At 40.3% G+C, this 27,321-nt stretch overlaps 1 protein-coding gene across 3 annotated transcripts; it reads right to left on the reverse strand.

Annotated features, from left to right (window-relative positions):
• Positions 1–134: 134 nt before the first annotated feature.
• Positions 135–23,713, reverse strand: gdnfa (glial cell derived neurotrophic factor a). Of its 3 annotated transcripts, XM_056433353.1 has the most exons (3): positions 7,121–7,841; positions 6,046–6,267; positions 135–3,004 (listed from the first exon to the last, which is right to left on the reverse strand). In XM_056433353.1, exons 2-3 carry the CDS (start codon positions 6,239–6,241, stop codon positions 2,460–2,462), a joined length of 741 nt encoding a protein of 246 aa, XP_056289328.1. In that variant the 5' UTR covers positions 6,242–6,267; positions 7,121–7,841; the 3' UTR covers positions 135–2,459. The 3 variants fall into 3 exon arrangements, with proteins under 3 accessions (XP_056289328.1, XP_056289329.1, XP_056289327.1); XM_056433354.1 differs by lacking the exons at positions 6,046–6,267; positions 7,121–7,841 and adding an exon at positions 23,663–23,713; XM_056433352.1 differs by lacking the exon at positions 7,121–7,841 and having other exon boundaries at positions 6,046–6,393.
• Between the last annotated feature and the right edge of the window lie 3,608 nt (positions 23,714–27,321).

Below are 27,321 nucleotides of genomic sequence, written 5' to 3' on the forward strand. Positions count from 1 at the left end.
GCGTTCAGGAATGCGCGCCGCACTGCACCGGCCGTCTCTCCAAACAGCCTCGCGATTCCTCCATTCAACCCCAAATTGTCATCCCTCGATTGTACATGATGCTTGCGTAAACACATGCGAGGCAAATTGGCACCATCTGGCACCGGTGAGTTATCGTACATGGCAGAACACCAGGAGACACGCTTGTTTAGTAGAAACGAGTTTAATTCTGTAAAAAGTTATAAAATGAATATTGTACAAAAATAAAGTTTGCAGAGAGCTTTGGTTCAGTAACACAAAACAAGTGAGACGACACGACACAGGCGCGAACACGACGAAAGGAGTGAGACGGAAATCCGATCCCTTCTAATATTAACACCGAGGATTCCTTCGCGTCGTTACCTGTTTACCTGTTTACTTTAGCGCCAAAGCCAAAGGACTCGTGGTTTCACGGAACAGTTGGACCAACAGTCATGACGATGAGAGGGCGAGTGGTCACAGTTTACACACTTTAATGTATGGTATCGAAGGAGCGAGGCGCTCGGGGCTCCCGGGAGGACTCCGAGCTGCACATTCTCATCTGGAAAGGATTACGCTCGAATCAGTTGTTAAAGGGGAAGATGATCCAATTGATGAGGTATGCTGTGATAAAAGCGAGATTTTTTCTTCTTCTCTGTGTGGTGTTTGGCCTTAATTCATCTTGATGCCGTGGATTTGTTCTGTGTGCGGGGGGATTACACAGTAAAGATGGCTTGCTTGCTGCTGGGTGGGCACAGATACCTTGGTCCCTAATCCGTGCTCGCATCAAGACCGACCCGGGGGCTCTTTGTTCCACTTAAAGCGCATCCCCTCGCAGGGTCTCGACGACGGGCACAGCAACATGCTTTCTTTCAGAAGGCCTCGATGTTTATCCTGGATGTATGTTTGTGGATCGTTTGGGTGAAGAAAAAACAAACGTGGCCGAACTAGTTATTACATGTAGGAAGCATGTTGGGCCCACCCATCGTCTCACTTCTATCTCCAAAACGTTCTCTTTTGTCCAAGCCGCTACTCTCGAGGTATTTACAGGAGTTGCCCGATGACAGCCGCCATGGTGGCTGGATCTTCCTTAAACTGCCTTCATCATTACGGCTTTGCCCACGGGGATATTTAGTTAAGACTCACGTTGGAGGATCACTTTCAAATCGCTTTTCGGGGACTGCGACCTGTCTGTCAGAGTCAGAACCACACGCAGTGTCGTGGACTTTAAACCTATCGGGTCGGTACCCGCCGGGCAGATCTCCTGGCAGCTTCTCTACGCTGTGACTCCGAGGATGGATCCTCGGAGGCACCTGCAGAGAGACCACTACTGTCGTGTCGTTTTTACAATTATAATGTGTTTTAAATGTGATGGCTCCTGGTTTGAGTGGTTGAATCTAATCTGGAATATGAATTTAAACATGAACAGCAGCAAAGAGTCATTGTGAAGTCCCCCCTATGTTAGCATGGTCACATTTGGAAAATAAATCAGGTGACATGTCCGAAACTATCTACCCTGCCGTCCCTCAAAATGCTCCACAACAACAATCAATTCATTTTTTTAAATCTTCTATTGGTCCCCTCCTCTGTGTCTCTTGCTACCTTTCCTTAACGGGATAGCTGATGATGATCATTTGGTGTCATGAATAGAGAAACTCTGGAATCTAAGTGAAGCGAATAAGCGTTATTAGGTCTCGTGGGTGAGTGTTGAGGAGTTTCTGGATCACCTTTTTACATTTCGCTTGAGAAAATGCTCCACGTGGCACCGTCGAGGACACACCAAGCTTTTAAATAAATAAGAAAAATGACAATTTCTTTCATAAAATGGATTGAAATAAATAACAATAAGTTAATTCTCCTCTTAATAAATATACCTCTTACACACATGTATGTATGTGTGTATATATATATATATGGATTTATGTGTTTGTGTGTGTATGTGTATATATATATATATGATTGGATTTTATGTAATGCATTGCAACAAAAAGTCTCTGCTGAGCTCTGCTGTGGCGTTTGTCTTCCCTTGGCTCTGAACGTAAATGTCAACATCCAGACTATGAGTGAAAATCATTTAGATTGCAGCTGAATATACTCCTCAAATCTCCATGTTCATCTGAAGTCTTAGGAGCAGCCATGGAAAAATATGTTCCTGGGAAAATGAATTCCTCCGGGGAAAAAAACCCAACAAGCAGACGTAGTCCGTTTTCTTTCCTCTCAGAGAAGTGTAACAGTCTAGTTCCTCCTGTGGATGCTGGTCGGGGTTCTGAAGGACTGAGCATGAACGCTCAAAGTTGAATGTACAGTTTGCTTCTTCTTTTTTTCACGGCTGCTCCATCATTTCGGATGACCGCGAACAAAAATAAGAGACGATACACTCCTATTTCGAACAGGCGTGACCATCGTCCACCAGAGATCCCACCGGCGGGTCAGAGATCCTTAGTTCTCTGACGGTCACTTCATCAGACACAACCGCACTTCCTGGCAGAATGCTTCTTCAGTGTGTGATACACCACGTTGTCGTCCAAGAAAGACAAGTCGTCGTCGAAAGAGATGGGCCGGCAGCAGGTGCGGGAGGGCGTGTCCTTGTCCAGCTTCTTGTTGTGCGTGAGGTTGTTGAGGATCTTGTCGTAGTTGGTCTCCGCCTCCACGCAGGGCCCGCTGCAGTACCTGAAGATCAGCTCCTCCTTCGTCTGGTAGCCCAGCCCCAAGTCCGTCACATTGAGGTGGACCTCCTTCAGCAAGCAGCCTCGCGTCTGCACCGTGATCCCCTCCCGGCCCTTCTCGCCTCGTCCTCCTTTCCCCCCTCGTCCCCGACCCCGCTTCCTGTCGCCATGTCCTCTCCTCTCGCCTCTCGCGCCTCCCGTGTTCGCCGCTCCCCGTTGTCTCTGCTCCCTCCGTCCCTTGGAGCCGCCGCTGGGCTCTGATCTCCGGAGTCTGCCAATGGTAGCCTCAATAAAATCCATCACGTCATCAAACTGCTCTGGATAGGGACCCGCAATGTCATCTGAAAGGTACAGAAGAAACAGATGCCCTTATAAAGTTGGTATTAAAACAATAATTTATGATAATAATAATGATGATCTTCTTCCAAAGACTTTATGAGAAGATATGGTGAAAGTTTAATTATCACCGCGGGGAAAAAATAAACACAAATCAAACATAATAAAACAACAAATCAGAAATCTCAATCGCAGCAGAAGAACACACATACAGTATATGCTTGTAAGTAAGAACAATCTTGTGTTCAATAAGACTTGGGGGGGGCAAAGGGTTGGGAGCTAAGCTTGGGGTTTTTAATTTAAAAAGCGCTACCTTTTAAAAAGGGAACTTTATTTTGGGGTAAATGTAAATAATAAAGCAATATGGCACGTTTGGATTCAAAGTCAGCAGCATCCTGTTAAATAGGAATTAACTGTATTTTCCTATCATATCTGCAGCGGCTGAGCCAAAGAACTCCATGCTTTCTTAAGTTTTCATTTACTGGAGTGAATATATTTCATATGGTATTTCTGTTAGCCAGCAGCCAGTAAAGTACATCGTTTATAACATGTGAACATGTAGAAAACTAACCTGGCTCTAACACAATTCACCTTCTAGCACGTCGAACGATAAATAGTTAACATGTTGTATCTTGTTTGTTTAATGTGTACGGATGTGAGCGTGGTGTTGATCTTCTCATTTAGCTCATCTCAATTATATACCATAAAGGGAAGAGGCATATTTCACAAAACGGTCAAACTACTCCTTTAAATGCACAAATACAGATGTATAAACAACATGCAGATTAGAATCAATGCAGAGAAATTATCAGGGAGAAAAGAATGATGCATATTGTTACCGAGTTTTCACTTAATCGCCAGGCAGCATTTGCACTTTAAAGTATTGAAAAATATGCAGACAATGTCCATAAATACTGAGAAATGTGCAGATCAGAAATGCTGATTTCTAGGCAGGTCTCAGGGGGAGGAAGCCGGGCAGAGTTGTTCTCGTGGACCTGAGTGCAGGTGCACTGCTTTGACTCTTCAAGATGGCTAATGGGGGATGAGTTGGAGGCTGAAGTTCAGAGGGTGTTGTCGATTCCACTTTGTTATAGTCAGAGAAGAAGAGTTGTTCATCTGTAATGATGGGATGTGGGCAGACTTGACTTTGCATGACTAATCTCGGCCGGCACGCTGCCTCCATTAGTTTCCAATAGCGGACGGGTTCTTTGAACCCTGTTTGCTTCCACACACCAATTACCTGTGGTGCTACGCACCAATTACACCACCACGAGACGCAGTGTGAGAGAGAGTTTTTGCAGTCATATAATTATTTCATGATTGTCATTTTCGAACGCCAACACTTCAAAGACCAAATAAAAAGGAAATGATATGCTCTGGGTCATTTGGAGGATTGTAGTCTGCTTCTAAACTCAAAACATGCAGCAGCTGCGCTCTCCGCCATCTGCTGCGCGGAGCGATGAGAACTGACTTACGTCTTGGACCCTTCTGTGTTGCATGTTGATTCTATTACGGAGGAAAGTCTCTCCTCCTCCGAAGCCTGAAGGTCTGGCAGCTCTGAACTACGTCTGCCAATCATGAAGATATATTGTTCCGAAGTGAATCAATTGGTCCAACTCCGATAACATTACCTGGGAGTGTTTGGATGCGTGTCAGGAAGTACTGGGGAGCGACATCTGGCAGGTGGTGTTGTGGTTGTCACAGCATCTATATTGTATTGTCACCCATCTCTCTTGTCTTACCTGTTCCTCTGGCAGCGCACAAGCCATCGGATCCGACCGGCGCTGCACAGATGATTGGGCCGCTGCTCGTATATCAGGTGAGCCCGGGCCAATCTGTTTAGAGACACCTGCCCTTTGATTTAGACACCTCCTATTATGCGTCATCTGACAGGCAGGGTGGCAACAGTGTACACCTGCCGACACACCGGTAGCAGCCTGAGAAGTGTTTCAAGGTGCAAATTGGTCATTGGCTGAATACTACAATACCGGTGCCCTCGTGCAGCTGCTGCCTGCAGATTTTAGCCTGAGAAGATTAAGAGAAAACTCTAAATTGTTTTGATGTTACGCGCCAACCAACAGACCTGTCCCCGGTTAGGGCGACAGTTTTGTTTACACCGTTTGTGCATAGTTAATGGTCTTTGGTGACAAGCACATCAGTGATGTCACCACGGTCCAAACAAGAATATGAGGCGGCGGGACAAACATTTGTCCAAATGTTCCATTCCTTATCTAGTTTTTGGCTGCGTCGACTTCTGTGTGAAGATGATACTGTGTCACTTTGATCCAAACAAAATATATTCCTGCCCACTGTTGCTGTTAAAATGAACGTAAACACAGAACTCTCACTCGGTGCTTCAAACTTTCCGGTGTTGTCCAGCCTCTCGTCTGCCACGTGATTCACGCTGCAATCTCTAAAACTGTAATTTCTGGCTTTTGGCAGATGGGCGGAGGTCCCGGGTCTCTATGTTTCAGAGTGGCCGAGGTGAACGTATAGACAAAGGGAGAAAGGGAAATGTGGAGAGCAACCTCTGGGATCAGAGCTGCTCATACTCTTATTCATGCTGCTGGCTTGTTTTGACATCAGTGTGCTGTAACCCCCAGCAGCAATAAAACACAAATGCAGATCTTCCATCTGATAAGCTGCCTGTGTGAGAGCCTTATCAATGTAGGACTCTCCACTGTTGGCTCAACCCACATGGCTATCACTTCACCGGCTGCTTCTCAAGTGTGATGAGTGTAAATGACTTGGCCAGCAAACCGATGGTGTCTGACTGGCCCTTTTTTAATTTTCATTGTTTACAAAATGCCACCTGCAGTATGAGGATGAGTTGTATGTGCTTTCTCCTCTCAAAAGTCAACACGTTGCATGACAATGAGATGGAAAGATGTATGATTAAATGGTTAATTGCATGTTATTATAATGGTTTCCACAAGCAGCGCAGATAAAGATGATAATGTGAGCCCCATGTGGGCCAATTATCCACCATTTAAGACAGTGACTGCACCTCGCAAGAGATGTTGTCAAAACATGCCGCGTGCCTTACATTGATCCTCCATGGAGATCTCCTGCAGGTTGTGATCTTTACGCTGGAACGTCGGCTCTTCGTCCTCCACTGACAGGGACGCAGAATCACTGAAGCTGCTGGGGAAATGAGTCCTCTTGGTGTTTTGGTAGAGAGGCCGTGTAGCAACAGAGCTCAGGAGCAACAAACACGTGGCCAAAACATCCCATAACTTCATCTTAGACTCAGTTCCTATGAAGAAAGCTGTAAACATAAGAGAGGCTCTTTTATTTGAAATTAAAAGAAAGAAATAATGATAAAAAATACAAATGAAAATAATAATACAGGTATCTAAATACACCCACTGTCCAATCAGAATGTAGGCCACTTGTTGTTTATAATGAAGTCAGCAAAGAGCTTGAAACGGTGTGGCCAGACCTGCCCTGACTCATTCTGTATTAATAACTGTGTCATCATGCCAAGAGGCTTTGAACTCCACTTGGTCGCTAGTCTCATAGTGGAGTTAGTTGTAAATATGAATATCAGAGTAAACCTGTTAGGTCCTTCTAAATAAATTCATCATAAAAAAACATGGTCAAAAGGACTTGATAATGTCAAGAGAGACGTATAGAACTAATGTAATGCATAATAATGCGTAAATGTGTGCGTAAAAGTACTCTGTTTTAAAATGACCAGCAGCCGCCTGCTCAGGATTATTAGATGATATATTCATGTTGTTGTGATATCAGACGAGCTCTAGTAATGAGGCACGGAGGGTGCGCCTTACACAAAAATGCGCTGGTTAACGCACGCACAAAGCGTGTTGGCAACGATAGCCTAAATAATGGTGTGAGTTGGCCAGATGGCGATCCCCAAAGCTTACGTGACTCTGTCTAATGGCATGTTGAGTCTGCAGTAAACCTAAACAGCTATGCATGGATAAATACTGTGCTTACACATGCCGTGCAAAAGTCCTAACAAATGCAGAAGCTACATTTTTATTTTTATTTTTCTATATCACCGAAAATTCTTAAAGTAAGGCTCTTAATAATCTGGGAATATGCGGATATTTTGATTTAAAACTCTCACATGGAAAAAAATATGTTGCTCCACTTACCTTAAATATGGCCCATGCAGACCGAAACTCGCTTGGCTTGGTGTTAAAATCCCAAAGAGAAAACGCGTCTTAGTGTCCAAAGCTGAATCCGAAAATGTCCCTAAAAACGAGTTCAAAGTCGCTCTACGTCCCGATAGAAATAAAAGCTGAAATTCCACACCAGTTTTTTCATTCTTCGATCCGGCAAAACCACGCGTCTTCCCACACTTTGGAGTCCAAAGGTGGGTGTTAGAAGAGAGCGTACCAAGTGCCACTGCGCCTTACGGGGTACAGTTGCTGATTAATTGGATGCTACGTTTCCACGTTGGACATCCGAGAGAGTTCCACCATCTCCGACTGAGACGAGTTCAATGAAGACATCAGCGTGTCCGGTGCAACGAGCAAGGCGCACAAGGTCCACGAATCGGCTTCCCAGGAGTCAAGAAGCTCTGGTCTGCCTCTTGATAAAAAAAACAGTTTACGCTCCGTTATATCCAGAACCGCGTGAAATGTTCATAGTCGCCAACATATGACAGTATCTTCACATGGTAAACAACGCCGATCGGGGTATTTATTCTCCATTTCTCCGCGTCTATGCAGCTCGAAGAGTTTCCACACGCGTTGTCCTCATACTGGACTGAAGCGGGACAGATGTCTGCGCATAACACCGCACCGCGCGCATAGGGCTGTTTGGAGAGATTTATAGTTGAGTGCGCTCTGACGTTTGGGGCAGTTGGTGTCCGCCCCTTATATATCCCCGCAAGAGCAAACAGAGGTCCACAAATATGTCTCCAAAGCACCCCTGGAGCCCCGTTCGGAGGAGCGCAGTTGTCAGATGTCTTGAGGATTATGTCACACATCCTGGTGTCCTCGGATTAGATTTCAGTATACGCGGAATGCGATTTGGAGATGTTCTGTTGCGATGCATGTTTCTAACCTGATCTGCGCGCTCTCCTTGCGCGCCGGTATCATGTTCCGTCTGATGGCCACACGCATCTCCAATTGGAGTCCCACTTCCCTTTGCAATTTACTCGAACATGTTTGTAAATACGCGAAGAGGAGCATTTGGCACAGAGTGTTTATGTTGGCAATGTGTTCCACTCCAGCTGTAGGCCTATTACACATGTAACTCATGGGACTATCTGGTCATTCAATAAGCACTTTCTTGTCAAGGTGGGCCTGGGGCAATACCACGTTGACCACAAAAAAGGACTCTGAACCGGCTAAGATGTGGCACCCGAGAAAGGCTTTCCATCACCCTTCTTGATTTACAAGCGGTACACTCGCCTTTCATCTTGTGCACAACTGAATTCCACAAGCTTACCCAGTGCTTTAGGAATCACACTCATTGTGTACACTGTAAACCCGAGTAAGTTAGTAGAACTCAAAAAATTTGAGGCAATATAATTTTTTGAGTTTTTGAACTTTAAATGTTTTTTGCATTGCTTAAAAAACTTTAAAAGTTTGATGACTTACCTTTTTTGTACAGCTTAAATTAGCTTAAATTAATTAGTGTCAATTATTTTCAATCAGTTATTTTTAGTTAAAGTAAGTTTTCAAACCAAAGTTTTCAACTCACTGAACTTAAAAAAAAAAAAATAAAAAAAACAAAGTACACAAACACACCATTTTAAACTCAAACCAATGTTTTCGAGTTTCGTTTTGTTTAAATTTTAAAATTTGAGAACTAAAGACTTAATTCGAAACTTAATTTTTTTTTTCAAATTGATTTGAGTTTATTAAACTCAAAATTTAACAACTCAAAATCTATTACTATGAACATCATTTTGCACACATTTTTTTACACTGCAATATTAAAATAAATAATTGAAAAACTATACTTGAAAAAATACTAGCTTAAAAGCTTAGAGTTGGACACAAAACAATACACACATTTTTTATTTATAAAACAAAACAATGCTCTTGGAGTATATAGTATAGCATTTTGGATTATAGACAACAGAACTGTTTTAGAACATTTCAACAAAAAAGAAAAAAAAAAAAAAAAAAACTTTAATTTTTTTATGCTGATCGAATTTAATTATTTGAATGAATATAAACAACAAATAAAACATTTCAACTTCAAACAAAAAAATAAATAAAAAAATAAAAAAAATCTTTATGATCTTTACGCATGTAATGATAAATTGACATTAAACACGAATTAACAGCAAACACGTAAAATTAAATGAATGATAAATTTGTAAAAAATCATGTAATGTAATAAACCTGCAAGAACCATGACCTCTGCCTTTTTTTTTTTTTTCCATAATACACACAAACACACACAACACATTGCAACATGATGGCGCTGCATCATAAAGCTGCAAGACGTGATCATAGACCTTTAACTTGAACATGTTGAACCTTTTTTAATTTGTAACACCTTGCAGCTTGAGCAGTCTCTCATTCGAGAATTAAGACTAGGGTGACTAAGATCTTTTCTTGGAACTTTCTAGGCTTGAAAAGAAGTTTTTTGGTAGCTGGTAGTGGTACATATAAGTGAGGGTGACTACCAGGAGTGCATACATGAATCCAAGAATGCATCAACTACCAACTAAGAGGCATCGCCAAGTCTGGGGGAACCACCATGACATCACTTTCAATAATCAGTACTTTCACAGGTTGTTGTGTGTGACAGCTCTTTACACCCACTGGCACCTGCAAGTCCATCAAAAAGAGACCAATCATGAATGAATGAAATGAACAAATGACCAAGATGACATAATGGATCACAGAACAACAAACCAAGTGGCAAAAAACAAAGGCCTCCAAATGAAAACAAGGTCATTTACAGGGGAGACAAACATCTCATAAGAAGAGGGAACAAATCACAAATCCAACCCTGCACAGAGAAAATCCATTACCAAAGAAAAAAGTAACACAGGACATTTACAGGCTGCTGTTTTTTACAACAACTTGTTTTACTTTATAGCTTCTCTTACTTTCACAGAACATCTTTTTTTGTGAGGCTAAAACAGACTATACCTGTCTTTCTCTGATAAATAAGCCCTTCTGCAGTTCTAAAGTCATTAGTCGTGGATAAGTCATTAAAAGTCATATAGAATCGGTTAAGCTCAGCATATTGATTATCCTCTCTAACATAAAAACATTAACAATGAAAACAATAGCAAATTTGTTAATAAATAACAATATTGAAAATCTCAATTACATTTATAGCGCAATAAATCGGAATTTAATGAATAAGAATCAAAATTTTATTTAAAGAGATGAATAATACTGTGATTCATATAATCTGATATTTCCTGGATTTGATTGTGGCCCTAGCTGTTCAGTTTAGAGTTAAGGATAGCCTGCATCTTTAGAAAGTTGAAAGATAAGGCTGTTTGTTTTTAAGTTGATTTCTTCAGGATCACAGGCTGTGACTGTGCCTCTTCACTCTGGGCACCTGTTTCCACAAATCCTGGTTTTCCTCCAGATCTCCAAGTTTCTTATGGGAGAATCACTGATTGAATCAATTTGAAGAGTACTGACAAATATACAATGAGAGTTGATCAATGACCTGCATTGGTGTTATGACTTTTATGCATTTGACGCTTGAGATGACTGGAGGATATTCAATTAAACTCAGAGATGACATGTGTGTGCTTCATTTTTTTCAATGCTTGAATGAACTATTGCTGCTGTTGTACTGCAGGGTTGTTGAATGACATATGCTGATAAATGAGGCAACACTAAATGAGTGCTCTGAAAATGGTCTGTACAATAACAATATGAATGTGATATATTGATATGTGATAGTGTCTGAAACATGCAAATGCAATGATGTAGAGGCATGAAGAGGGCTGATTCTGGAAAGTGTGCTGCTTCAAGAAAGCAGTGTCTAACAAAAGGCAAAGAAGGCAAGAAAAGTATTTACAGGCTAAGATTATTTCAAAAAAACAAACCAGAAAGAAAAAAAACCAGAAACAAAAAAAGTTTAAAAAATTTAAATTAAATTACCAAAACACTAAAACTAATAAAAAACTAATTACATAACAAGTTAAACATTATATTACCAAACAACAGATCTACCAAAAAATAAAAACACTGATTAAAATTTTATATTGTGTTTTTAAAATAAAAATTTTGAATTTGAAACAATTACTTTAAAAATATAAAAAAAACTTCCATTCATCAGAATGGAAGAAAAAGAAAAGAAGAACTTTGTTTTGAAAAGAGAAATGAATGAAGATATTTTTCTATTTTCCTATTTTTATATATAAAATATAATTTTCTTAACCTTTAAATTTAATAAAATTTCTGGTTGAAGTTTTTTTATTTTTTTTTTAATTTTTTTTTATAAACAGATTGTGATTTTGCTGATGCATATAGCAATTATATTATTTCATTTTATTTCTTCAATCAGATTTTCTGCTTATTTCTTCAACAGTTCTTTTCTACATATTTTTTGAACACGATCTTATCCATGCACTGACAAACACCATGCAACAGCCTGTGAGTTGCCTGACCTGAGACACACACATTGGGACAGCTTTACATCAAAACATAGCAATAATTAACCATTTGTTGGTCTATCTGCACAATCACAATATGCAGCATACAAAGCAAACACCAACACACCAAAAATCAAAAAAGGAAATACTATACCAGGCATAGGGGTACAATAACAACAATTTAAAAGACGTGCCAGAAACAAAACAAACAGAGAAGCACAGAGATGCTAAGGAGTAGTCACAGCGGCATAACAGCTGGCGCTGGTAACCAACAGAGAAGCACGGAACACAGATTCGCGTTCTAAGCGTAGCGTTACGTTCATAGTCACTCTCTCTCGAACAAAGGGCAGTAGTGTGACACCCGGTGCCTCCCCGATTACGTTGGCTGTTAGCCTGTAGTTATGCCGTTCGCCGGCGTTAGCTAGTACACTGCTGAGACAGACTCCGCGAGAGGTCAGTGCTGCTCGCCACTTGTGTCTCTGGTCAAACCAGCCACTGCTGAAGTTGAGACAGACTTTGAGACAGAGCTGACGTCACTCGGATGATAACGGAATGAAGTAACTAAACACACTTCGCATATTTAATTATTTAAAAACACTTTGTAACTTATTACACTTGCAACATGATGTAACAACACATAATAAACAAGCAACATATCACTATCAACAAATAAAAAAACACTTACCGACCACTGAACCTCTGGTGCCCAAGGGCACGGAGACCAAAGTAAAGTAACGACTGACGACACTATAATGAGTGCATACAATTCACCAAAACGTTTTATTATCTCAAATTGATTTTAGAAGTTTTGTGATTTTCATTACACTACAAGTTGATCGTTATGATACTGACTAAAAAATTTATCGTTAATTTACATTTAGTTTATTATGATATATGATTACTTGAAACAACTTTGGATTAAATTAAGATTTTAACTTTAAAAAATTTAATTTATGTATTTTAGGTATTTTATTTTTTATTATTTTATTTTATATTACATTGGGCATTAAATTATGTTTTAAATAAATAGTAGAAAAAATAAAATATTAAATTTAACATTATATTTATTTAATATTACATTTAACATATTATGTTTAATAAAAAAAGTTTTAAAAAATAAAACAAAATATTAAAAATAATTAAATTACAGTGTATCAGTGCCAGAGGAGACCGACTCCTTCCAAACGCCTGCTTTTTAGAGAAGCTTTCTGGTTTTAATTTAACGTGAAAATGCTTCTAAATACGTCTGTATAATAAAAGGGGAAAAATCCCAGCATTGACGCTTCAAATCCACACTGACTTATCTGTCATTCGGTGGTATTTAGGCTCATGTATGCTCGTGAGCTGAAGCTTCTTGTCAATACATGTTTTCTTTCAAGCATTTATGTGTGCCCTACCCATTCTTAAAGTATCTGCATGTACTGAGCCAAGTTCTAATTGTATGGATACCGTTCCGTCATGTTCTCACAAGGCTTCATTGAATTAACTGACACCTAATATTCTGTTTGTTGTCATAAAACCATCTGAATTCATATCAATGTTTACGTTTATGTTTACTTATCCACGACTTTCACCTCATTTGATATAGCTTATGTTTTCCACTCCAGGTTTATGTAATAAAGTGTCTGTTCAGTGGCACATTTATCTCCGGTGTTTAGAATAAGTTGATGGTGAGTCTATATGACCCAGCTTCCCTGCTGACATTCTTCTGTTATTAATGTCCTGCTGTAACAGGAACAGATCCTCCGCAACTTTACTTTCCCCTCTCAACTATTTTATTAGACTAATGTCTTAACATGGTAATGCAATTGTAATAGTCTGTATTTTTTCTGTAATTAGATATTTATATATTCCTAATATTAAAGGGGATCATATAATACAAATGTTCAGGTTCATAACTATATTTTTTAAGTTTCTACTAGAACATGTTTACATGAAAAAAATACTTGTGTTTTTGTCCTCATAGTGTCTGTCTGAATCGCTCCGTTTTAGAGCCTGTCTCTTTAAGCTTTCCCGAAATAATGTCTAGCCTGCTTCTGAGAAAAATCTGGCACACCTTTGCAAAAGGAATTGGGTGGAGATACTCGGATGTGACGGTTTATTCTAATGAGCCTGCATCTGACACAAGAAGAGGAGAGCCCAGTTGTTGGTTTGTTAGATCTCCAGAAAACCAAAAGTTATGTAAGCGCACACGCACTGAAAAGATAAGTTTCTCATGATATTCCCCCTTTCGTACAAGTTCCATACTTACCTATTCATTTATTGACAGGATGTTTTGAGATGTTCTGTCAGCTCAGTTCCTGTGATTTAGGCGATCCTTCACGCCAGTCATAATTCTCTCTGCCCTCTTGTGCTCACTGAAGCATCTCACTCGTTCATGGTGAGTGGACGACTCAGCTACACTATAACTAGATTCATACAAATCAAATGAATAAACAGGGTTCAACAGGATTATAACATTTTTCATTAAACAGTTGGTTGCAATGTTGCCGTGCCAGTGCATGCTGGGATAGCCTCCAGGCTCATATACCCTGAACAGGAACATGCAGGTAAAAAGAATGAATGAAAGGAAACCACACTTATACATTACATTATATAAAAAATTGTGAGTCATTAGAAAGCAGAGCTTCTAGTTCTTCAAGGTTCTTTGAATCTCTCCAGGAGTTGTTCGGAGAAGTCAGAGCTGAGAAATCTAACGTACTCGATAGTATCCAGTGTCCAATTTACTTACATTTACAAATACATATCTAGTTAATATATTATTAGGTGTTTTAAATCTTTAGTTATTTCTTATTTGTGCTTTATCTAGCAAACCCCCCTGTCATATATAATGTTTACAACAAATATATTCTAATGTGGAAACATGTAAGACACACACATATATATATATATGATACTGATTATACAACAAGTATTGTTACATAGTAAATGGTAATATATGGAAAGTATGATAATGATAAATAAACAAACAGTGCAACACAACATTTAATACAACATTACTGCATACACTGTATTCAATTTATAAATGTCTTATTCAATGTGATATGGCCATTCATATTCATGCATGGAAAAACTTGAATTCCATTTGTAGAGGAATATCACAACACTAAAACAAATTTAAATGAGTCAGTTAATTAACAGAAATGACGAATTAGCACTTGTTTTGTTACTATGACAATATCTATGATGATGGGGAAAGTCAGATAAAAAGCTAATATTAAGACGTCACCTTGGCTTGAAGAAACTGATTGTGAAACTGATTTTAAATTTATAGAATAAATGATCAATTGGAAAAATAATTGGAGGGATAATCCAAACTAAAACAAATTGCATTGGAAACAACAGACCGTGGTAGCTGCTCATTTTCCTCATTATTGTGATGGTCGCTGTCTGTTTGGTAGCAGAAGATGGAGGACTGGAGCAGATCTCACATCAGAGATGATTTTGATGTTTTTACATAACACCGCTTAAGACGGCTCGGACACAGCCTGCTCAGAGATGCGACACAGGGGCCGTATTGTTTATTGATATGTTGCAGCAGTGTCACCAGAGGATTCCTCTGTGACACAGCTCTGTCTCATACAGGGAGATCTGAGAAGATAATGGTCACCGAAAATAGAAGCGTCTCACAGAGTTCCTTTATGCGAGAGTACAGTCGAAAAGAGAGTCATCAGTCCCCTGAGCCGAATGCTTGAGTGACAATAATACATATGAATTTGTTTGGAGGAGAAACATGAGTAAGCTGGACGAATCACCACCACATGGGGTGTAAGGAAGAGACGTTGGCACAGAAGAGCCCTCTTTCATCATGTGTGTCACTGACGGGCCGGACAAGCACCTTAATGTTCGATGTCACGCCTCCACAGAGCGATGGCAGGCCCTCATAATGACATATTTATGAGAACAGGGACTCCCCACAGAGTTTACGAAGGTATAACAATAATCAGACACACAATCTAGATCAATGCAGCTGTTTCTGCTTAATCAAACTTAATACAAAGCAAATGATTCGATGAGTCACTGTTACATGTGCGATGCAATAAAAGTTGGACATCTGTCGGCTTGTTTAATACGTTTCATTCCAACTTCACAATGTCTTCTTTGATGAGTAAAATATTCCAACACACTATGAGTCACTCAGGAGGACAATGCAATACATATAACTTACTAGTTAAAAACACGTAAAAAGTAAACCTTAGAATAACAACAATTCAATAAAAGTATTTTGTGATCTACATGATTAACATGTTGAGTTCTAAAGAGTCCAACTTCATCATTATTTTGCTGGTAAATTGTACATAAAAACTTTGCTCCACATCTAACACACACACACACACACACACACTTACTGTAAATATTGTGTTGTTTTTTATTTGTAAATAGTGTGTACTTGTTGCCCTTGCACATTCCTGCTGAGCATTGCCACTTTCATTTCACTGCACACCCTGTGTGTGTATGTGACAAATAAAACATCTTGAATCTAACTAGTTTATAACTGTACAGAAACTATGATATATATGTATAGAAAAATGAAAAAACAAAGTATGGTTTACATGTTGTACTAACTTGTCATTTGCAATTGCCTTCATAATGTCAAGTCTTTCATGTCGAAAACAACTATATATATACATATATTTACATATACATATATGTATACATATATGTATATATACACACATATATGTATATATGTATATATACTTTACATATATACATATATATACATATACATACACTACCGTTCAAAAGTTTGGGGTCATCCAGACAATTGTGTCTTCCATGAAAACTCACTTTTATTTATCAAATTAATTGAAAATTGAATAGAAAATATAGTCAAGACATTGACAAGGTTAGAAATAATGATTAATATTTGAAGTATTAATTTTGTTCTTCAAACTTCAAGCTCAAAGGAAGGCCAGTTGTATAGCTTATATCACCAGCATAACTGTTTTCAGCTGTGCTAGCATAATTGCACAAGGGTTTTCTAATTAGATATTAGTCTTCTTAGGCGATTAGCAAACACAATGTACCATTAGAACACTGGAGTGATCGTTGATGGAAATGGGCCTCTATACACCTATGGAGATATTTCATTAGAAACCAGACGTTTCCACCTAGAATAGTCATTTACCACATTAACAATGTATAGTGTGTATTTTTGATTAATGTTATCTTTATTGAAAAAACAGTGCTTTTCTTTGAAAAATAAAGACATTTCTAAGTGACCCCAAACTTTTGAACAGTAGTGTATATATATACATATATATATATATATATATATACACATCTATATATATATATATACATATATATATATATATACATATATATATATATACATACATATATATATACATATATATACATATATATATATATATATATAAATAAATCAAACACTATTCACAATGTGGTTTTATATTCATGCTTTCTTGTCTTGGGTTGTTTCCATTCATGTTTGAAGAAAACATTTAGTCACAGCAACACCTCGTTGTTGTGACATGCTGGTGACTGGGCCACATGCACAGTGCCGGCTGGAGTTGCTGGTGTGGGACATCTTCTGCTTCCACATGTTGGTACCCGGTGAGTACCTTGTGGAATACAATGCATCGATAATGTTCCACACCAGCTGCATCCCTTCATGGCCAAAGAGTGGCGTGTTTTTATTTGGACTTTTCCCCAGAATTATACACTGCAAGCACATGTCAAAATAGCTCTAGGGACATGACAGTGACTGCTTTATACCTCTGCTCCGCAGTTTACTTTGAAAAAGCAGCAGGGACTGTGTGTGGTTATTGAAATCATTGAGTAAAATTAGATCATGACCCATGAAAAATGTCTAGCCTCTTGTTGTTCAAAGCAGAACAAAAGGAAGACCAGATGTGGTCTTGAACAGGTCTATAAAGTGAACGATCTGTTCCAGAAAAATGCACACATGTATAAAGTTAATTTAGTTTGTTTTCAGTGATATCTTCAATATCAAATATGATTTTAAACATTCAGAGCATCATTAATTATGCAGCAAATAGCTATTTGCTATGTAAAGATATATTTCCGTAATGCCGTCTTATGAAAAGAGAAAAAGATGCCACTGTGTGTGTTGTCGTTGTAATCCGAGCGTCGCCACGTTGAGAACCATGAGGAGTCAATAGACATGTCGGGACTCTTTTATTGAGCATCTTCAACAGCCAGGGCTACGTCATGCAGATTCCATGATGTTTGTAGTGTGTTTGAATACCAATAAAAACCATTCATGACAATTTGATGAGCGGTATGTGAGACAAAGACAGAGACACCAATAAAATGTGATTCAGTGACTCAATTACACAATAATTAACAGACTGCTATTTGTCTATTTGTTGCATTCAGATGTTGACCAAAGCGAATTGAACCTTGTGATATATTAAGTGGCGAGGAAGTCTTCACTTATGTCAGATTGCTTTAACAGATTCTCCTTCCACTGTGTCCACCCGACGCATGGCAGCTCAAACTCCACATCATTGTCCTTTTGCCAATCATGACAGCGGCCTCTCATTATGTATTCTGCATGTAGTTGTGTGCAGGAGTGCCGGTTGCCTGCCAGAGTGAGCTCAGCTGTCAGCGGGCACAGAGCCCCGGATCAACCTTGGCACAGAGACGGAGACACAGAGAGCAGGTAGGCAGGGCAGATACTGAAGGATTCACATAGCTTTCAGCTGATCCATTAGGACATGCTACAATTCCGATGTGGCACGGCGCCAAATTGTGGCATTCGGAGCAGTATATCCATCTGTTTCAGTCACTGCTCAAACATTTTACGAGTATTTGTTGGCATCATTCACACACAGATTGTGTGCAGTCAAAAGTATGTGCTTGCAGGAGTATGTGTGTTTGACTTTGCGTGTGAGCGAGTGTGTGTAAATGAGATCACTTGGTACTATCAAAGTGCAGGCAGGACTATGACACTGTTATAAATAGAAGGGAGGAAGTAAGGAAGGTTAAATCTCTCAGACACAGATACTAAATGTGTAGAGAGAGGGAGCCATTTAAAAACCCACATGTCCTTTTAGGCTCCTTTCACTACATCCTGTATATTTACACCATGTACACTTTGGGCCGTACAGTGTAAACGGTAGGCGGAGTTATTCACACTAATTTGTCTTTCTTGTCAAGTATGAGGTCTGATTTGAAAAGTTGATTCAACTCTGTTTCCCACTTCGGGTCAATGCTACATCAAGGCTCAACTTGTCATTACATCGCACTAGCCTGCCAATAGTTGCAGGCCGTGTGAAGAGCTTATTATTGGTCCAGGAAGGAATTATCACCCGATGAGCTAATTGGAATCCAGAAAGCTGGCTCCCACGGACCAGTGACTTTATTGGCCCATGATAGAAATAATGACTTCAAGGTCCTTCAAGGGGAGTAGAACGCTGAAAAAGTTATTGACCTGAAAGCATTTACGACACTTCGTCCTATTTTTTTGAATGTGAAAATATTTGTTCCCTCCGTGCAGGCGGGATGCATAGAATGCCTCTGAGATGCACTTGGGACATCTTGGCCCCCGTCCCAACCCTGGAGACCTCCAGGCCTGTCTGCATTCAGCTGCATTCATGACAAAAGATGCATTGAATTAAGACATTTCCGAGGATACGTGTGCATGTATTGTATCTTGTGCGGTCGGCCTCGTGTCCAAACATACACACAACACGACGCCTGCAGACACGCCGAGGATGGGCTGTGGTTAGGCTGATAGAGTTGCTCAACTCTTTAAATTCAGCCCCCCAGCATCTCTCACTGCCTGCCCTCGGCAGCCTGTAATCCTGACCGCTGATATCTACCTGGTATGACTTTGACCCCTGACCTTTGGCAGCTGTCAGTGGCGCCCCTCATCGAAGACTGGGCATGTGGGGTGGCACAGTGTCAGTCTCTTTGCTGGCTTTACGGTTTTGAGGATTCAAAGAGTGTCCGCCAGGGCCTCCTCTTACTGTGTTACTAAACCAACAGGCCTGGCGAAGTGCTGACCACAACCACTGGGCGATGATGAGAAGCTCCCTTGGGGAAGGGACACGGTTACGTCACTGGTTGTCCGTTTGCCTTGCGTATCTGAATCGGTTTACAGATTTGAACTGAGCTATTTTGATTACAACCTCTCGTCTCCGGGCCCGCTCGCTGGACCGCTCTGCTAAAAGTGTGGTGCACAAAGCTGCGTCCTGATTTTCACAAAGCTCCCCTGTCCCCAACGTAACAAGGTCACTCTAATTGGAGAAGGAAGTGTTGAGGATGTCTTTGGGAAGGAGCGGCAGGGTTAGAGAGTGATAGCAGAGAGGGTCGGATCCTGTTTCTGCTCTGGTTCCCTGTTCTAATCCAGCCCGGTATGTGTGGAGATCAGAGCAGTTCCCTTTCACCGCAGCCTTCCGGTGGCTGTGCAGTGGGACTTGCTAAGTCCCCGTTTCCTTTACTGCTGCATATTCGTTGTAGAAAGCACGAGACGACAGTCTGGCACAGGCTCGCGCCGGGAATCAAGTTCACTGAAAGGAAGTTAAAATGAAGTGACCCAATAAGAGGAACAGTCCCACAGTCCATTTCAGGTCCTAACCCCTAAGAAACATGGCACTGGACAGCTGTGTGTTCCCCTTGATGTATTTATGTCAGCCGCTTACATAAATACACTGTGACACACATACACATTCACACTCATACACGTGGGCCTGTGTGTACATGTGCACGCTCACATAGGCACAGTGACACACACACACTAACACACACAAATGCATACAGTGAACAACAGATGCATACACCGAGGCACCGACACACACATCATGCTCCCTGTCAGTAATACCCAGAGGATATTATGTCTCTCTCAGCAGACTGGACAGTTGATCAGAGCCGCATGACCACATGGCCACTTTGATGTAAATCTCACAGGGCAGTCACCTTGGAAATTGTTTGAATTGTGAATACGAGACAAATCTTTCACTCAGATGATACATAAATTCATTCATAGGAGAGAAAAACATTACCCCTGGTTCATATATTTTCTTTATACATACATATATGTGTATATATATACAGTATATATGTATATATATATAAGTATATATATATGTATATTTATATATGTATATGTATATATGTATATATAAGTATATATACATATATATATATATATACATATATATACATATGTGATATATGTGTACATTTTTATTTAATTTCCGGCACATGTCGCCCTCTTCCAAGGTGCATGGGGAAGAGAAATAGTCTGTTACAGTTACAACAGTGGCACTGTATGAATAACAACTTTATTGTAAGAACAACAACAAATGTATTATTAATCTGCCAATGACTTTCTGCCTTTTCAAACATACAGGTGAGACATTTTATAATTATACCGTACACACAGACACCTAAGGATATACACAAACTCTGCATCATCAATGACTGTGGGATTCTAACTCATGACAATCTGGGTTATAGCTGGCCATGAACTGCTTTATGGTAAATCAACAGATCACCTCTTGCCAGATCATAGTGCAATAACTACAACAATAACTGAATACTTACACTATGTTGATCTTGCACTCACACACATTCTTTTGTTTCACACACTACACACATACACACATTTTTCATTTGCAACACTACACACACACCACTTTTTTTTTTTAATCTTTATTTATTTGTTTGTTTTTTATTTGATTTGTTGTTGTTGTTGTGTGTTGTATGTTATAGTTTTGTTTTGTATATTTATTTTTGTTTTTTTTATTTTGTTTTCTATCTTTTTGTTTATATTTTTTGTTTTTTGTTTTTTTGTTTGTTGTTTTTTGTTACTGTCATTGCAAATTTATACACGACAAATTTCCTCTAATCTTATATTTCCATTGAATGGATTTACTTTTTACCTCCATGCTGAAGTTATAATCCTGCATTGTACAATAATGCTCACAAAACACACACAAAGTCGCACGCCCACAACTGCATTACTGCAAGAGTAGAAAACGCACACCTCCGTGTGTAGATCAAGGCTCTCACACTGCCGGGGTTAGAAGTTCAGACTTTAACTGAGGCCACCCATGTTCACATGTATAAACTCCTGGTCCTGCCGGCCGTCTAAATCCATTAAAGACAGATGAGGATGAACTTTACCAGCCCGGAGAAATATGTCTCCCGATTATGCTAAACTAGAAGTGGCGTTTCCCTGTGTTTCATATTTCACTGCTTTTTAAATGACATCACCACTCCAACATGGACTCAAGTACAAGGAGTATTAGCACGTATTAATATCCAGTCATGCCACTAGACAAACACTGCTCAGTTGTTCGAGTAATGAACAGTGAGGTGAGTCAACCTTGAACTTTGTTTCATGAAGAGCACGTAACAAAAGGCTTACAATAACAAACAGAATGGAGCTTACGAGGAGACAATTGGATGTAATACCGAGATAATCTAATCAGTTCACTTGGGAATAGAAGTTATGGGAAAGTTGACTTGCAGTGTTTATTTACTTCCAAGGTCAAATAAATTAGCGATATCTACTCGTTGTTAAGGTGGATCCTTGGATCCAATCAGCTGTAATGTGATATGAACTAATTCAACTGTTATAACCTTGGTGGATATTGTATCTTATGAACAAGAACGTAAACATCCTAATAAAAATTGAATACCTTGATAGAGAAATTCTTTACCCTTTTTTTAAGAGGGTCCTGATTAATAAAAATAAATTGGGACACACGTTAGTGTGTACACACACACACCTGTGTAGATGTACAGGAAGTATTGATGACACTTCACAGTGTGAACTGCTGATAAAGAGCAGGTAATTAGGAAAAAGGGAAGCTGTGAGAATTGTGCACGTTATCATCATTATCAGGAAATGGAGGTCAGGTTTATTTGGTAATCACAATGTTGTTTGGCTCCAAGGACATGAAGTGCACTCGGCAAGGCAGTGAGTCATTCAGGGCCGGGACCACATTTCAAACTCTTTTCATTCGGTGTTTTGAGTCTACCTGATCGCTGAAGTATCTGGAGACATACACTTGAGTTCATAGGTCAAGGTTCAGGTGTCAGACATTGAATTGCTCTGGGCATACTTTTGTCTCGCCTCTAAGAGAACAACATCTAGACCATTAACACACTTTTATTGGATCACAATCCTGTGGTTTTATTCAAGAGGACTCTGACGACAGACCTTTGGAGGCTGGCGAGATCCATGCCAACACATGAACTTTATCATGACTGTAACAAGATAATCTTGCCTCATATCACACATCACTGCCATTCTAAGACACTTTATCAGTTTAAGCCCGAGTCTGAAAACACTACAGCTGTCTCTTTGACCTGTGACAGGCGATCTCACTGCAGGTTAGGATGCTGCGGCGGTTCATGTTACTAACAATTGGCATGTGCAAAGTTTGTGTGAAGAATCACCAGCAACGCCGTTGACGCACCGAAGCAGCTGAGAACACTATGAATGAACGACAGTCTCACAAATGGATGTGACAGATAGATAGATATATGGCTGTTCGGATAGCCAGACAGGTGATAGATAGAGAGATAGCCGGGCAGATCCATGGAAACATTCTTTAGTGGATGCTACAGTCTTGCAGACTGCGTAGCATTAAAAAGTTAGAGAATAAAGTACATGGAATTTTCCTGTGAGCAAATTCAGAGTTGCACCTTTTGTAGTGGATAAAAGGTCAGCCGAAGGGTCAATTATCCAACTCTTAGTGGGGATCAACACACTCATGCATTCCTTTAGAACTGTTTTTCAGCTCTAAATACAGTTTGCAGGGGGACAAGGGCGCAGAGGGCAGCGCTTTGGAAGGAGACGACTATCGCATTTCCAATACATTTCTTCCGAGAACAGAAGGAGCTTCGTACCTGTCGCAAGTGTAAAACAGAGAGGTGTCAAAAGTGAAACGCGATCGGGCATATCTGACAAAGGGGAAACCGCAGTGAGGGATCAGTTCAGAGAGAGAAAGACCCACATCCCCACAGCAGATGGGAGCTTTATCGTTATGGCCGGAGGCGTCGAGAGCCAAAGAAGAGAGACGCGAGACCACAAAAGAGGCTGGAGACACGGCTGGACTGTGACACATGTCCCGGTGTGGAGGGGGATTTCACTCACCTGGCCTTTGGTGTGTCATCGTGTTACCACTCCTGTCAGGGGCCTCCACCCTGTCCGCCTGCGCTGCATTGTTCCGTACCGCATGTGGACAAGGGAATAAAAGAGAATAGATAATGAGAAAGAGAGGAGGCTAGGCAGTGGGAGTGAGACACATTTTGGCCCTTTGTTGCTGCTGTATCTTTATTTTTAACAATACTAAAGTGAGGGATAAAACTGATCAAAGGCTTGTATATGATGGCTCTGGTGGGTGGTGAGGATCATTAGTCGGTAAGGCAGTTAGAGTGAATAGAGTGTGTGGGGGAGGGGGGGGGGGTGTGTCTGAGGTGTCACGGAGGAGGAAAAGAAATGATGCTGCGGACGTGATGAAGTCAAACGGTGATATCATGCTTCTCCGTGCAGACATTGAAAAGACGCACCTGAGGAGCGCTCACTGAATACCACACCTGTTTTTTTACATCGCCCGATGTCCCCATCTGTCCTTTTCAAAGTAGCCACATGCAAAATCCCACTTGTATGTCGGACTTCAAGACATTTCATAGCTTTAATGACAGCTTCTGTTATTTCGCACAATGCAAGCGAGAGAGAGAGAAAGAGAAAGAGAAAGGGAGAGTGTTTGTGAGGATCTGAGGGGAAGAGAGGGCCTTATAGTCATACTCATAACACACCCCAGATGTGCTTAAGCCCAAAATAAACAACAGCTAAAGCCAGTTTTACTGTGTTGAGTCCTATTTACACTGATGTGGAGACAAGCCTTCACTTGCACTGCGGAAAAATGATGCATCCTCAGAATATAAGCAATCAAACATCGGAGGTGAAACACAAGACTACGGACCAGAAACACTACGCAAAGATGTTCACAACGGGAGACCTTGATACGCAGAATTTACACAGAGGAGCATACGCTTCAACTTTGACTGCAACAGTGTTTTATCTGAGGTATTTGTTAATATAAACAAACTTTGTAACAAGCAAGTATATAAAAGTAACACTTAGAAACATGAGCCACTCAGGATAGTCCCAAAAACCCTCAACGTCAAATACCTTTGTAATGGAGCTGTTCACTGAAGAGGACCTTGCACACACACACACATGTAATTGTATGTGCGTAAAGTGGATCTTGGGGTTCTTTACATGAAGACTGAGTGAGAGAGCTGTGTGCCAGCCTGCTGGAGGTGCCGCAAGATTAAGAACAGACCCCCCCCCCCCCCCCCCAGGTGGTAAAGCTAAGCTTTCAGGGGTTAGAGGTCGCGGACACCGGAGTGGTCACACACGTGTAAGAACACTATTTACAACTGCAGAGGCCCACCTTGGACCACCTACATCTTCCACTACAATACTGTACATCTGCAGGAGGTGCTGTGCTTCAGGGTCCACTAGGTGGTAGTAAAGCTCTATATAAGGCATCTCTTTACCACGACATCCTGACATGAATGCCTCTTATCGTCAGTCAAGAGCCAGCACATCTATGGCATATCTGAACTCTGATCCTCAACTGTATCGTCCGAAATCCTGTGCCACTGCCTTGGCCAGGGCTCCATTGAAAATCAAGACTTTTGATCTTTATCCTGGTAAAAATAAAAATTAAGTAAAAAAAAAGAAAACCGAAAAGAGATGAGAGGACTACACAGAAATGAATTTGCTTTGATATTGAGCCATACAAGTGTGATTGGATACAGCTCGAGGTGTATAAGTGGCCATGTGTGTTTGTGCATAACTATGTTGTTTATTTGAAACGGGTCCATACCCTTTGGGATCCTGTTCAAGGTCGCAAAAGACTTCATTGAGTTTAACAGTATTAGAATGTGCAGTGCTAGCTGTCTCGTACAGTGAGGTACTCTTACTAAATTTATTGTTTTTAAAAATAGAATAAAACTCTACCTGCAATATGAGAGCATCATCTCTCATTGCAGTGCCATGAATATCTTTCGATCCCTGATCCGTATCTTATGATCATACTCAATTACACTGATTCAATTCCTCTAATTCCATGTTTGGTGGAAAGACATGCTGTGCATTACTCCGGATGCAAAATACAGACACGTGCAGACCAGATGACATACAACTTATTAATATGCCAACGGTGACAGAATGTCAACAAATGAAATGTATAAACTGTAAAGTTGTACAACAGATGATCAGCTCAGATGACGCTGACATTTCACACGGCAATATAAAAAATGCACTATAATGGGAAATTCTAGTTGTTACTGTTGTGACATTCAGTGTGTATGTGTGTGAGTGTGTGTGTGTGTGTGTGTGAGTGTGTGTGTGCGTGCACGTGCGTGTATGTGTTGCCCTCTGGTGGTTGGAAGCAAGCACTAAAGCGTACTTGACTTCAAATAAAATGAAATATAGATTACATACATCCAGCAATAATGATATCCATGTTTTTCTTGTTTTACTTTTCTGAGAAATTCAAAAGAGGGTTTACACTGGAAAATGATCTGACATTCCCTCAACAATGAGTCAGTGGACGTGATTGTAATCGACAAAACCAATGTATGTATCACTTGTGCGATGGGAAATTCTGATAAATATACACACATCCGAATCAGCCCACATACACCATCAAATCCACACATAATTATATGCACACCACCTTTAAAAGCCTCACAGTCTGTTTCATATTGAGCACCCAAACCACTCATACTGCCTCCAGATAGGTGGGACGGTGACTTGGGGAAGCCCTGGTAGTTCTAGCTGTAATAATCATCATTAGGGACATGAGAGGTACACTGTGTATTATGTAACATGTGACCACGGCAGTTTATATAAAGGATAATGCAGAGTAAGTGCAGCAGGCTCTTCATTCTTAGTCCACATAAATCAGCATGAAACAATACCACAGCGATGGAGAAGAGGAAAAGGAAGAGGACGTGAAGCATCACCAAGAGGAAGCAGCGAGGTGTGTCAAAACACTGAAAGAATAACGCACGCAATTGCTGAGAGTGTCGGTGTCTTGATTCATCACTGGAATGTGCCGTTACCACCTCACATTTGCTGTGAAGTTTGCTCTTGTATTTAAGTTGCACAATAAAGAATAAAACAAATGGCATGTAACAACGTATAGAAGAGTGGAACCTTTCTCAATGAAAAGAGCCCAACACAAGAGGACTTCTGAGCTGAACGCACTCCCTCTGGACAGGTTTCAACAACGCTGCACATTAAGCCTCTCGAAGCAGAACTGATTGCGGTGCTGCTGTATTGGATTGTTTCATATTGCACGGATGTTATCATGTCAATCCATAGATGTGGCCAAGACACGTTATGCATCTGGGTAAGCAGAAGATGTGTAGTTGAGACAAAAAATGACTGTAATTGATGTTCAGATTCATTGAACAGACTAAATGAGTCATTATCAACGATTTAACACGGTATGTGTGATCCGTCAGTCATCAGTACATCGCTGCATTGTTAAAATACTTACAGACGATGTTTAATATGAAAGCCATTGACTAACAAAAACAATTCATTATTGTCTCGGTAAAGCTCTGACACAGTGCACGGTGTCACTGAGGTGAACTTCATTGATAATCTCTCATTCCTGTTAGTTGCTTTTACACTAGCTATAACTAAATCTGTAGTAATCCATATAGACAGCTCTGCAGGTGCCCTTAATATAGTTGAGTAGTTGATCCTCTGTGTCATTAGAATAATAC

Source organism: Pseudoliparis swirei, chromosome 15, assembly GCF_029220125.1.
Source record: "Pseudoliparis swirei isolate HS2019 ecotype Mariana Trench chromosome 15, NWPU_hadal_v1, whole genome shotgun sequence".
Classification (NCBI taxonomy): Eukaryota; Metazoa; Chordata; class Actinopteri; order Perciformes; family Liparidae; genus Pseudoliparis; species Pseudoliparis swirei.